Source organism: Dermacentor variabilis, chromosome 4 (assembly GCF_050947875.1).
Source record: "Dermacentor variabilis isolate Ectoservices chromosome 4, ASM5094787v1, whole genome shotgun sequence".
Lineage (NCBI taxonomy): Eukaryota > Metazoa > Arthropoda > Arachnida > Ixodida > Ixodidae > Dermacentor > Dermacentor variabilis.
The window spans coordinates 133564425-133578483 of NC_134571.1; the positions used below are offsets into that span (position 1 = coordinate 133564425).

Genomic DNA, 14059 nt, shown 5'->3' on the forward strand with positions numbered 1-14059 from the left:
CCGAGACGGCGCTTTACCACCCGGGAGTCCTTTTACGTAAGGATGAAAGAAGACAAAGGAAGAAGATCGGCAGACGCTGGCTGCTGCTTGTTGGTGGTGGTCAGGCATCTTGTCTACGCTGACTCATCCTGTATATATATTGTAAATATTCTTTATATACTCCTAAATACCCGTAACAATATTTTCAGACACACCTGACAGGGCCACTGCGAATGATCACAATATCAAGTTAACCTCATCGGACATAGTTCGTTCGAAAGCTTATCGCGTTTCAGCTCGTCAACATAAAGTCATGGCCGCTGAAGTAAACAAGATGCTTGAGCTAGGTGCAATCGAGCCAACAGAGAGTAACTAGACCTCGCTTCTCATCTTGCTTGAGGTCCTAGGAAAGGAGCGGCGACCGTGTATTGACTACCACCGGCTCAACTTAATCACGAAAGACCTGACATAAAAGGTTTCAGAAAGTGAGCAGTGCTAATTTCATCTCTACGCACGATTTAGTCAGAGGGCACTGGCAGGTTCCATTGACCGAAAGTGCATTTGCACGATGTGAACCTTTGGGCCGAAATTCCTCAGCTTTGAATTGAAGAATGCTCCCTATTATTTCTCTAGCCTTATGGACTAGCTGTTGCGGGGAATGGAGGACATCGCACTTCCGTATCTCGATGACATGGCAATCTTTTATTCATCATGGGCGGACACTTGCAACACTTGTGAACCGTGTTGTGTCGTTCACGAGAGGCCAACTTAATTGTCAAGGTTCCCAAATGCCAATTGTTTACTGTGGACGACATTATCATATACTCTAAAGTGAAAAGCTGCATGAGGAACACCTGCGTCATATTATGTGAGCGTTATCTGGCGCTAAGCTAACAGGTAACTTCAATAAGAGTGAGTTCTGCAAAACTAAGGAGACATTTCTTGGCAGAGTTTTGGGCGGAAGAACGAAGAATACGAAAGAAGAATCAGTGGCTCGCATAGCAAAACAAGTAATGCCCTATGATGTACACTCACTTCGCGTGTTTTTAGGCTTGGCGGGCCATTTCTGAGCATTCATTCAAGATTATGCTCTCAAAAGTAGCTGTATGACAAGACTGACTCAGAAGGATGTTCCCTTTTGTTGGACAGAAGAATGTGATGACGCCTACCAAGAATTGTTCGGAATAATTTGTTCTGATCCTGTGTTGTGCTTACTAGACTTCGCGCTGCCCTTCATATTGAATACCGACGCTTCTCACTATGGAACGGGAGCAGTCTCATATCACAGAGACTCATCACGACCAGCAAACCAACAGCTGCGTGCAGTTGAATACTACAACTGCACATTTAACAAAACTGAATTGAACTGTATCACAACAGATAAAGAAGCGCTCGCCATTTTAAAAGCCATCCGCTACTTCCGTTCATGTTCGGAAGGTGCAAAGTTCAAGGTATACACAGACCATGAAGCACTAACGTACATATTGAAGATGGCCGAAATGAAAGGAAAGATAGCTCGTTGGGTGGGTCAACTGCAGCAATTTAATTTTGAATAAGCCCATAGCCCGGGAGCTTTTATGAAAGACACGGATGCAATGTCGCGATTACCCATTATGCTTCCACACAACCTTGAAGATGCAAATGTTGCAAGGATCTCGGAAGGCACTGAGGTTTTGCAACGTATTAAAGGTGGACGAGTGGCCGTCCATTTTTACAGTTTAATTACGAAAAAATTACTAAAACTAAGATCAGCTTCCTGATAAAGATTAATATATATTTTTAATGCAACAGAGCTCTCAAGAGTCAGTCCCATAGATGCTAAGAAAATTTAATTCTCTGCTATCATGTAAACATATAGGAGATGTCGAGATACAGCTTCACCTTAAGAGTGTGTCCGTGTCTTTTCATATGTGCATCAGAGACCTCCCGTCAAACCCGGTACATCTGAAACACCAAAACCTCGCTTGGTCACAGCTACGCATACAACATTGATAATATTAGGCTTGATAATTTATTTTCAAATTGTTTTGTAGCCCTCAGTTTAGTCAACTAGACAAGGGAACGCCTGTAACAAAGTATATCTTACCGAAAGAGAGGAATAGCACTGGAACCAGCTCGCCTTTTCTCCACGTGTAAAAAAAGAGAAAAGGTTGTGTCGTGATAGAAAAGCAAAATATTTTCCTCCTTTTAAAGGTCTTGTGGATTGCACGCACTTATAAGGTGTAAATAAATAAAAAAGTCCGGTGCCGACTGTCGCTCTCCTAAGGTATCCCCCTGACCCTGACTGCCTGACAAGACGAAAACGCAGCTTTAAAATATCTGCTAAAAATATTTCGTTTTATTTTGATGTTACGTTTTTTATCATTGTCAAACAACTAGCAGTAATATAATGGATAGCTCTGCCTCCGATGAAAATTAATAGATTTCTGACGTTACATACAGCTGGTAATATTGCCACTGACCAGCACAATTGGTGAGAAAGAGGCCAAGCGGTTCTGCTATAGATGGTGGCAGTTGCTGAGCTGACACGAGATGTCGCTTTTTAGTCACTTATTGATATTATTTTGTCTATCTTATGTATACTGCCTCTCGTCCGCATGTTTCCAGGTAACTTCTTGGCGGAAGTAGCATTGGTTGTGCTAATCACGGAGCTACTCAGAGGTCCATACCTTTCCACTTGTTTGCACTCTTCTTTTCGGGAATTATCGACGCTGAACAGAAAGATCTTCAACTCGCCGAATCCCCACATCCTGAAGATCTGCAAAAACGGATCAGTATCACCAACATGTGGATTCATCATGTTCCCAAATGCTGTGTTTAACTAAAAGCGCAACACCTGAAGTCTACTTCAGAGCATACGAAGATTGACTCATTAGTTGGGAAACTGAATCACACGCTATACAACTGTTCAGTGACCGGAACTGCTGTGGCACTCTGCGTACAAATGCTTTACGCCGTTGCATGCAGATGCAATTCGAGCCTGGCGCCACACATGAAAAATTTGGGGGGCGCTTAAGCTTCACCTTGAAGAGTGGAAGCCGATAGCATTCAAACTTGCCCGACTGGTTCTCACGCTTCCCGTCGACTGCAGCTGATGTAACCGCATTGCTCGCCACAAAACGCTGGCGGCGAACGGTATGCACGAAGGCGAGCTTTCTGGTAGAAACAGGGCCTCTTGCGGGTCCAATCCTCCTTATTGTTTCGCACTTTTCATAATTCAATCTCAGAAGTTTTAACATAATAGGAATGCACTGCCGGCGTACTGTTTCATAATATTTGTTTGTTGGCTAGCATTCTGATAAATCTGAGGGAACCCTTTGTAAAGGATGTAACACAAGGTATGATCAACTTCAGTATTACAAGAAAAACTTTGTTGCTGTATAGAATACACACGGCAATTTTTCGCTCACCGGATGCCAACGCCGGCAAGCCAACTCTTGCTGGGCAGAAGTAACCGCACCCTGGCAGCAACCAGGCGCCCTACAACGCTCACCGGTAGGAGTGCCGCCAGTAAAGTTGCAGGCGTCGCTTTTCAATGTAGCACCGGATGAGGCGCTGCCATCGCCATTAGCATGAAGCTAGTGAGATATTAGACAGTTTTAGTACTGCGTCATGACGATACGTACGCAGCACGCAAGTGCTTTGCGGAACGTAGGAGCTCGTGTCGCGTTAGGGCTTTTAGTAGACAGTTTTAGTACTGCGTCATGACGATACGTACGCAGCACGCAAGGGCTTTGCGGAACGTAGGAGCGCGTGTCGCGTTGGGGCTTTTAGTACTGCGAAATGCCTACGTACGTATGAGGGCGAGCGTTAGACGCCGGGCGCGTCGGAGCGTATGGCCGTGTCCGCCAGTACGTTGAACCGTCGGCCAAACTAGACGCTGTTGATCTCGCTAACGTGATGTAACGTGTGGGCGCGTTACCGCTTCCTCGGACTATATTTAGGCCTTTAAGAGACTCTACTTTTAATGCGGATATAATGCACGAATCATATCGAGAAAAATAAAAAAACTAGTACTTGCTTTCTCAGGCTGGCACGGTCATTTGCGACAAACAGCGCCAAAACCAGGTCGAGCCTTTCGCGCAAACAGCACACACTGAACACTTCCTCAAAAACAAAGTTCCTATTTTTGCTATGCATTCCCAATGTGCAGGGTCTGGGAATGCCTTCTGCGCGTTCACTTCACGCAGCAAAGCCAAATCGTAGGCCATTGAAAGTACCGCCTTCCGCGAGTCGCCTTTGACGCTGCCATCTTGGGAAACTCTTTTGTCTCGCGCTCTCCCGAACAAACGAGAACCACGAGAGCAGCACGCAAGGCGCCCTACGTACGCACGCAAGAATCGGATGCGTGCGTACGCAACGGCCGCGTACGCATCTCGTACCGTTTGTGTTGCGTTCTGCACATGCGCAGTTTGCAGAACGCAGCGATCTTACGTACGCAACGCCGTTGGTGTACGCTACGTACGCAGTACTAAAACTGCCTAGTACTGCGAAATGCCTACGTACGTAAAAGGGCAAGCGTTAGACGCGGAGCGCGTCGGAGCGCATTGGCCGCGTCCGCCAGTACGTCGAACCGTCGGTCGAACAAGACGCTGTTGATCGAACAAGACGCGTACACATCAGCAGGAACGCTGGTGACTACGACTGCACACAACAGTGTTGCCTGCAGTGGGAGGCTGAACGCCGGCCTTTTTCCGCCATTAAATTAATTAAATTATGGGGTTTAACGTGTCATAACCGCTTCCTTATTATGAGGCACGCCGTAGTGAAGGACTCCGGAAATTTCGACCACCTGGGGTTCTTTAACGTGCACCTAAATCTAAGTACACGGGTGTTTTCGCATTTCGCCCTTATCGAAATGCGGCCGCCGCGGCCGGGATTCGATCCCGCGACCTCGTGCTCAGCAGCCCAACACCATAGCCACTGAGCAACCACGGCGGCTTGTTTCCGCCATCGTGGCGTTGCACATGCACGAGACAATGCACGAGAGAATTGACAAGCTAGTAGAGCAGGCACAGTTGTATCCCAATCAAAGGGCCGTACTGAGATGAACTCGTGTTTGAATTTAATGATATATTGTGACGGAAGGATGAACGAAGACAGAGGAAGAAGACCACGAGACGCTGGCTGCTGCATGTTGTCGGTGGCCAGCCATCTTGTCTACGCTCAGTCATCCTGTATATATATTGTAAATGCAGTCTTTATATACTCCTAACATCCGCGTAACATATTGGTGGGAGGTGTGGCGAATTACGCCTGGAAATGGAGCTCCACAGTGCACGTCGCATCACCGTCCGCACCATGAATGACGGTGTGCACGCGGGATCAACGTTGTTGCCGCCTCCAACGTTAGCTAGGCAGTGAAGAGGACACCCGTAGCAGGTCAATCGAGGTTGAGCCATGTCGGACGGACTGTGGATAAAACCGTGCGAGATTGGAGAGGATATTGCCTTAATCTTGATTATTTCGAGAGAACTTTTGAAAGGTGTAATTTCGCTCAGGGCACCTGGTCACAACGATTGCTGGATTTGCTGCTTGGTGAGGCAGCGAACACAATCTCAAGATTAACGGCGAATGACGCGGAAGACTACGGGAAAGCAGAAGCAGCGCTGTTGAGAAGGTACCGAATTTTCCCGGAAGCATTCAGGCAACGATTAAGAGAAGCGAGCAATAAGAGCGACGAAGGCTACTAAGAGTTTGCGTACTGTTTGAAAACAAACCTTGTTGAATGGCTTAAGGGTACCGAAGTATGCGAAAGTCGAGACAAAATTATAGAGTGCATTTGTCTCGAACAATTCTTCCGCAGCATTCCACAATCAGTGAAGTTTTTGGTGCAGGATAGAGATGCCACAGACACTGTAGATAAGGCGGCTCGGCTAGCTAAGGAGTACGCGACGCGACCGAAACTCATTACCGACGACGAGCGTTCTAATGGTAGGGATAATCTGAGAAGGTATACCTACCACAAAAAACAGACACAGGTAAAAGCTACCGAGAGAGCCGAGTCGATGAAAAAACTCAGGAAGAGAGCTACGATAAAGGAGTTAGCAGCCCTCATGAGGAGGGGACAAAGAACGCTGATACTCCAGAGGTCGATAAGAGGCGACCGGTCCGATGTTATCACTGCCAGGGCCTAGATCACTCTGATGCAAGGTTTGTGTACTCAAAGGTTTTAACGCTTCTCTTGGGCGGAGCCTCTGAGAACCCAATTGAGGACAAAGCCGTTGGTTTGAAAAACACACACACAAAAACTTTTAACCAAACTAGAAGCGTAAAATAAATCATAGAAAGAAATAGAAAGAATAACATAAACACTCAAATAGACATCACGGCAGTAAGACAGACATTTGGGGCTAGTATGAAGCTAGCTAGTGCGCGAGTCCGGGACAGCCACGATGGCAGGGACACGTAACAGTCGCGACGCGGCGACGCGGCGACAAGTAGACGAAAGGAGTTTCGCCGGTCTCACCAAAGGTTGTGGTGTAAGTTGGTTGTCCGGGCGACCGGAGCGCGCCAGCTCGGGCTTGGATAGGTAAAGTAGGCGGCTTGGGTGGCACGACCAGACGGCGGCGCCGTTCTGGCCGGGCAGCTGGGTGTAGAGCTCGAGCCCGTAGCCCGACTGCTCTCGTCCTGCCCACGGGCACAGACGCTCGAACGCCGGCCTCGGGCAGCAGGCGGCTCGACAGACGGGGCGGCGTTCTGGCCGCGCAGCTGGCGTAGAACTCGGGTCCGTAGCCCGACTGGTCTCGTCCTGCCAACGGGCGCAGAAGCTCACCGGCCTTGAGCAGCTGGCGGCACGCTCGGGTAGACGGGCGACGCACAGGAACGGGCTGGCAGGAGGCCCCGGTGGAGTGAAGTCCTGGTGGCTCGGGTCCGGAACCCGACGGCCCGTCTTCAACTCCCGGTCCGGTGGCCGACCTTCTCCTGGCGTCGCTTCCTGGAACTCTCCCGGCGTCTCCCCCGCGTCTCCCCGTTCTGCCAGCGCACCATGCTTTTTCGTCTCTCTGGCGGTTTGGTCGTTTTCTCATTGGTTGGTTGACGCTCCGTGGATTTTCTTAATTGGTTGGCTTCTCTTCTTTTAGTTGCTTTTCTTGCGCCGCGCGTTCACGTGCCAGACGCTCCTCGGCGTTGTCGTTTTTCTCCTTCCAGCACGGAATTCGTCTCGGCGCGCGCACTCTTTGTCGTCTTTTCCTGACCGTCCCGACCACTGCACTATGTCACGCACCACACATTACAGTCACTATGCCTCGTATGGCAGGAGGAGGAGGAATAAACTTTATTAGTTGGAATGAGCCGACGGTAAAATCGTCCGAGGTGGGCGGCGTCCCTAGTCCTTCTTTCCTACGAGGGCGGAAGCGACGAAAGCTTAGAGCTTCTCCATCCATACCTCCAGCAGCTACGGATTAGCGAAAAAATTTGTAAGGTATTAAGGCACAGTGGACCATTCATGGGCCTAGATCACCCTTCTTTTCTAAACGCCAGGGACTATACATGGAAGGTAATTTGGATCAAATCATTGGTATAGGAACACAGCGTGTGTCTGCCAATAGCACGAGTGACAATTTCCGGTCCTTTCGGAGAACTAGAGACAGAGGCAGGCGTTTCGAAGGCGCTACCAATGAACTACCCATGTCTCTTTTCAAACTGTTCGAAGCGTTTGTTACTCTATCGTGGTCAGGAGTTCGGGGAAGGCAGGGTGCAGGTATTAACCCGCTCGCAAGCATGCCAAATCGGCGCTCAACTGAACGACCACCCCAGTGCACCGGTGGCGGAACGCCAGGAAGCGCCTTCCCTAGTAGAACCTCGGACAACGGAGGAAAAAGAAAACAGCATGACAGCAGAGGTGCAAAATAAAATGATCTCGCTAGAAAACTCGCGTAGCGAAGAACGGTCGTCAGTGGAAGTAACAGAAAGGGAGAGAAGCTCTGTACTTTCACCTGCCTCTAGGGCCCTTGACAGGCTTCTCCAGTTGGATGGGAGTCGCTCAGCGTAGAGCAAGAGAGGGACCAGACTGACACGTTCATACTACAACGCGAAAGAGGTTATAGGTAGGCGCAGCGTTACCATCCACGAAAAGGGAGGACTGCTGTATAGACACTGCCGAGATCGTAAGGGCCGTATCCTCGTTCAGTTAATCGTTCCGGAGAGGTATTGGGCGGATCTTCTGACTTTGTGTCACGGAAATGGCTGCTCGGGCCATTTAGGAATGAACAAAGCGAAGGCGAAGCTTTTGTTAGAATATGACTGGCCAGGACGCTATAAGTATGTGGAAAATTATGTACCGTCCTGTGACGCGTGTCAGCAAGTTGAGAAGCCGGGAGATGCAAAGCAAGGCACTATTAAAGTTGGTTCCCTTAATCAGGGAGCCATTCCGTCAGTTGCTGATCGGCACAGTCTGTTTTTTGCCACCGAGCCGACCAGGGCTCAAGTACCTTTGATCATGCTCTGTACCACGACAAAGTTTCCTGAAGCGATTCCTTTGAAGGAACTGAGCTCCACCGAGATAGTCGACACTCTATTGTCGGCGTTTGCGCGAATCGGTTTTCCTGCAGACATTCACCCTGTCTAGGGGATAGTATTTACAATTAGTTTAACCACGACGTTCCTAGAAAGGTGTGGTGCGCGGCTGATACGTAGCTCCGTGTACCATCTAAAATCAAACAGCGTTGAGAAGATGCACTCGGTGCTTAAGAGAGTGTTACGTGCATTGTACCATGACCACAAAGCAGACTGGGAAGACTGTTGACCCGCAACCCTGTTCGCGTTGAGAACTGTCTCACATAAGGCAACGGGGTTCACTCCTTCCTACCTGGTGTACGGTCGGACGATGCGTCCCCAATCAGAATGTTAAGAGAAGTGTGGGAAGGAACAGGTGAAAGCTAGATTGTGGTGTTACGTTTTAACATTGCTGGATCGCTTAAGTGTCTCGCGAGAGCTGGTTGAAAAAAACCTAAAAGAGGCCCAGTAAACCGAGGTGTACTATGACAGAAATGCACGTTGGCGAATATTTAAGGTAGGCGACAGAGTCATAATCCTAAGGCCTTTACGAGAAAACAAACTTGAGGTACCGTGGGACGGACCCGTAAAGGTTACCCAGAACATATCGGACACTAACTACACCCGAGAAATTCCCGGAGAAAGGAATAAAGGTATGATTTACCACTGCAATTCAATGAAACCTTATTGTGGAAGGGAAGAGGTTGATAACATGGTGGTAAACGCGTCTGAAGAAGTAGAGATCAAACGAATGCTTGACTTGGGAATCATTGAGCCAGTAGACATTGATTACGCTTACCCGAGGATTCTCGTAGAGGAGAGCGGGATAGAGCCGCGTCCATGTGTGCAATATAGGAAATTGAATTCGATTGCAAGGAACCATACTTGTAGTTCAAAACTTTGCTTGTGTCTATTTATGATATTTGTTTTCATTATTTGTTTAACTTTCTCGTGTTTCTTTTTTTTTTTGCAACGAGAATATCCCTCTGGCCATGTCGGCAATCAGGGAGATATGGGAAGCTGTTTAGAAAGCTCGTTCGAACTGCTTTATCAAAATTGGGAAAACAAAAAGAAAACAGGGTTGATTTTGACATTCCTCATGGCCAGCGAATTGAGTTCACGGGCTAATTCGAACTGCCGGGGCGAGGAGAAGCTGTTGGATATGGACGAACGCTTTTCTTGGCATCTCTCAAGTTCCCCGACCACAGCCAATCGCCGTCGCATTCCGGTTATGGTGCCCCAGGGCGCGTCTACCACGTTAGCAGACCCGTCATATAGGCTGGCGACCTCCACCTCATGCGGCGCACGTAGAGCTATTTTCTCCCCCCCCCCCTCCCACCTTCTTGACTCTCCCCGAAAGTGCAACGGGAGGCTGGCACGGTTCCCAGTAGTTGATCTTGGTCCCGAGCAATGCTGTTTCGCGGCTCTGGAATGTCGTTCGAGAACAACCCGCCTCCTCCAGATGAGTGTTAATACTGTAAATAATGTAAATAAACCTTCAGTTCTGAAAATCCTCCTCAACGTCGGCCAACTCCCGCACTGAACGGCAAGATCTAATTGAAGGTGGAGAGTGGGCAAATGCAAACGCCCCCTGCACAAACGCATCTCCCTCCTCAATTATAAAATTGCGACTTAGTAGGACTACTTTGCACCGGAGCAGTGGTAAAGCATTTGCGATAAACTCAGCGACACCCTGCACCTTGCGTTGGCGTGGCGTATGGCCCTTGGTCTACTTAATCCTTCTCAAACTAAAACCGCCACTCGCATGACCCTAAGCAAAATTCTGGTCGAATACGCATCTCCCGACCACCTTTACCGTGCCCTGCGGGCACAATATACCGCCACTCCTACGAAACCCGCGTACAAGGACTACACTGGGCACGAACCTAACGACACCTCCCTGGCTGCGAACATCACACTAGCCGAACTCAAACATGCTGTGGCAGAAACCCTTGTAAACACGGCGTCAAGCCCTAACATACTCACTGTACACCAGCTTCCCAACCTAGCCGACCAAGATTACGATAACCTACTTGAACTGATGAATAGTGCTTGACATTCCGGTACACTACCTAGACAATGCAAGACGGTCACAATCATCTTTATCCCCAGCCGGGCAAACAGCATATCATTGACAATCTTCGACCCATTTCCCTCAATTCCTCTGCAGGTAAGCTTATGGAGCGAGTAATCCTCCTCCGATTTCACACAAACCTGGAAACTACACAACACCTCTCGCCACTCCCTTATTGAGTACAGACAACGTATTTCAATCCAGGATGCGCTTCTCCAACTCCAGGAAGCAATATTCGCCACCCCCAGCACCACTCAACTGCAGGCAATTCTTGCAGTCGACCTCGAAAATGCTTTTGATAACGTGCATCATGAAAGCATGTTAGAGGAGCTCCAAACAACTAACTGTGGAGCCAGGCTATATAACTAGGTCCTTTGCATTCTTCGCAACTGTACATACTGTCTCAGCTTAGGAGGCGTCGCATTCCCAAACTACTACCTTCCCCAACGTGGCATTCGACAGGGCGCCGTACCGTCGCCCACTCTTTTGATGCTTCGTGGCTGCCTTGCGTTGACCGTACACGAGCATGCGCTCATGTTTTAGTCCCTGCGCCAAGCGATCAGATAGTCAGCAGATTAACCATTTCATGCTGGTAATACAGAGACACCCCTTCTCTTCGTTGAATTAAAATCAACATACGCAAAATAGTTCGCAGCACATACACACACCGCGGCTGATAATGCCAGTCGCATTTTTGGCGCCTCCAAGAGATATCTCCGTGTACTGTAGCTACCGATGCACCGAAAACCTTCCCGGACGACCGTATATGAACGGACATTGCGTAAATTTCAGAAAGTACGACATAAAACATCTCGAAATCGTTCCGCAGCACGCGACATCCAGCAGCGCAGCGCCGGATCGCCCAAGCCAGAGTGAAGTAAAGGCTCGCCGCGCGCGGATTCCTTCTCGCCCGGTGAAAAGGTGTTAACATTCGCTCATGTCTCGCGCACGCCGTCGTACATATTGCCGACATCGTGCACAGTGCCATCGAGTGCGCGGCTGTGACTGCGCGGGTGGGGGGGGGGGGGGAGGTTCGCAGAACGAAATACTGTTCTGTGCCTGCGGGAACGCCGGTGCCCGACATCAAGCTCTTAACCTTGGAGCTGTGCGGTGCCGTGGTGAACATCGAGTCATCAAGAGCGCCAGGAAAGAGGATTGGGCACTATACAGTCGCCTTGACGCGGCCTGGCACCGCAATGCCAGGCAGTGGCACAACCAGTGCTGGAGCAGTTTGTGTGTGTCGCTGAACGACACGCGCAACAAGTCGCGCCCGTGGCGCATTTTAGGCGCCCTTCTTCGACCGAAGCTCCCTCGCTGTCCCTCGCTTTTCATCGCGGTGGCACGGGGCTTGAGCGCAGAGCAGCTCACGGATGTGTTCACTGCTGCCTTTACGCCGCCGCCGCCGTTGTTTCATCCTGACGGCGCAGTTTGCGAGTTTCCAGAGCCCAACGCCGCCACTCTCCTGGAGCCACTGCACTACTTCCAGACGAGCGGAATTGCACGGAGTTGCACGGAATTGCACGGAGCGGAATTGCAAAACGCTGTGCACGGAGGACTTCAACTTGAGCGAGCTTCGCATCGTGCTCAACGCTCGGAGGCGACGCTCTGCGCCGGGCGCGGATGGAATGACCTATGAGACGCTCCGAAACATCGACGACAGGCAGCTCCCTTCGCTGCTGGAGGTATACAACCGCGTCGGGCGCAGTGGCGTCGTCCCTCCTGATTGGAAAGAAGCCACCGTTGTACCATTCCACAAGAGTGGCAAATCCCCAAGCAATGTGAGCTCGTACCGTTCGGTTTTACTCAGGTCTCTCGCCGGTAAGACACTCGACGCTGTGGCACTTCGCCGTCTGGAATAGATCGCAACGCCGCTATACACATTCGCTTCTGAGCAGTGCGTACACACGCTGACGCACATGCCGACGTTGTCGCTACGCTCGAGGAGGAGGAAGCCGTCTTCAGGCCGGCTACCTCGTCCTGCTTGATGTAAAGGGCGCCTTCGATGGGCTACCACATGCTACGATCGTCAGTGCGCTCCACGATCTAGGTATCATGAATCAGCTACTCGACTACGACTGAGCCTTCTTGAGTGATCGCACGGTTCGTGACCGGGTCGGTGGTGTGCTCAGCCAACCGCGCAGTATGTTTGTTGCTGCTCCGCAGGGCAGTGTTTTGCGCCCCTTTTTGTTTGATGTTATTCTCGCGCGGCTTCCCGACTACATTCCAAAGGCGGCTTCGCACGAAGTACGGGTGGCCATCAAGGCTGACGACCTCGCCCTGTTTGCGTGTGACCCTACGAATGTCGGCTACCAATTGCGCGCGTCTGTCCAGCCTGCTTTCAACGCTGTGGACGAGTACATGGGAAGCATCGGCCTCCAGCTGCCGGCGAACAAAACCGAGGCACTTTTGTTACACCCACGAGCCACGCCAGCGTGTCAGGAAGCGCCACCGCTGACTATGCGGTGTTGCCTTCTCGCGCGGTACAAGAGCGTCCGCTACCTTGGCCTGCATATTGACTGCTGCCTCAACATCGACGCGGCTGTCTCTCACATCTGCGGGCAATCGAAGAAAGCTGCAAGTGCCATGCGCTCTATCCTCGCGCGTGGACACGGATGTACGCCGCAACTTGCCCTGCGAGTGTACAACTGTGTGGCCACGTGAAGGGCACTCTACGCCCTCCCTTTCACTAACGCCCGAGCTGCGAACTGGAAAGCTATTCACACGGAGCACCGTGATGTGGTGCGAGAACTATATGTCCTCCCTCGCTCATCCCAAGTAGAAGCGACCCTCGCGGAAGTGGGCAACTGTCCGCCATTTCTTCGTGCGTGAAAGTAGGCGCTTCGCCACATTGAGCGCCTGCGGCTCTCACCACCGGGCAAGCAGACTATTCCCTGCCGAATTCGGGTAAGAAGATGTGCGCTACCGGGTTCTCTAAGCTCGTCTGGTAGTAGCCACAGCTAGCCTCCCTCCCGTACCTCTCCAGCCTGCTCGCTATGAGCAGTGCCCTACATGGCGTCGTGTCAAAGCACCGAACCGCAGTGTGTGCCATGACACAGGAGATGGCCTCCCTACTCCACGAGCAACTGGGAGACCGCCTGCTCGTCTACACCAATGGCTCGGTGACGCCTGACGGTACTGGTGTTGCGGCTTGCACTGCACCGGACACCTCGTAAACATGCCAGTGTCGACTCGGCTTCGCCGCGTCGTCCACGGTGGCCTAGCTCGCCGCTATCGACATCGCTGCCGACCTTCTCGAGCATCGCGACGTCACGTCGGCGGCTATCGTCAGTGACTCTCGTGCGACGCTCTGCATGCTGGCCAGGGACTACGTCGGAGTGCCCCTTGTTCTTCGAGTGAGCTGCAAGCTGCGACACCTCATTAACCAAAGCTGCGACTTGGTTCTCTAGTGGGTGCCGGCACACCATGGAATAGCACACATTCCACTACCAGGCAACCAGGAGGCGGACTCGCCAAGGAGGCGCACGGTGAGCGCTTCCCCCTCACCCACTT

The 14059-nt window shown here is 50.8% G+C and overlaps 1 protein-coding gene across 1 annotated transcript in view; it reads right to left on the bottom strand.

The window, feature by feature from the left end:
- Positions 1-13598, bottom strand: part of LOC142578341 (uncharacterized) — a 73681-nt gene extending 60083 nt beyond the window's left edge. Inside the window, exons 1-2 of the mRNA XM_075687739.1 lie at positions 13525-13598; positions 6449-6983 (exon numbers count right to left, since the gene is read on the bottom strand). Of these exons, the coding sequence (XP_075543854.1) occupies positions 6449-6983; positions 13525-13598 (609 nt within the window). The remainder of the gene's footprint in view (positions 1-6448; positions 6984-13524) is intronic.
- Positions 13599-14059: the final 461 nt, after the last annotated feature.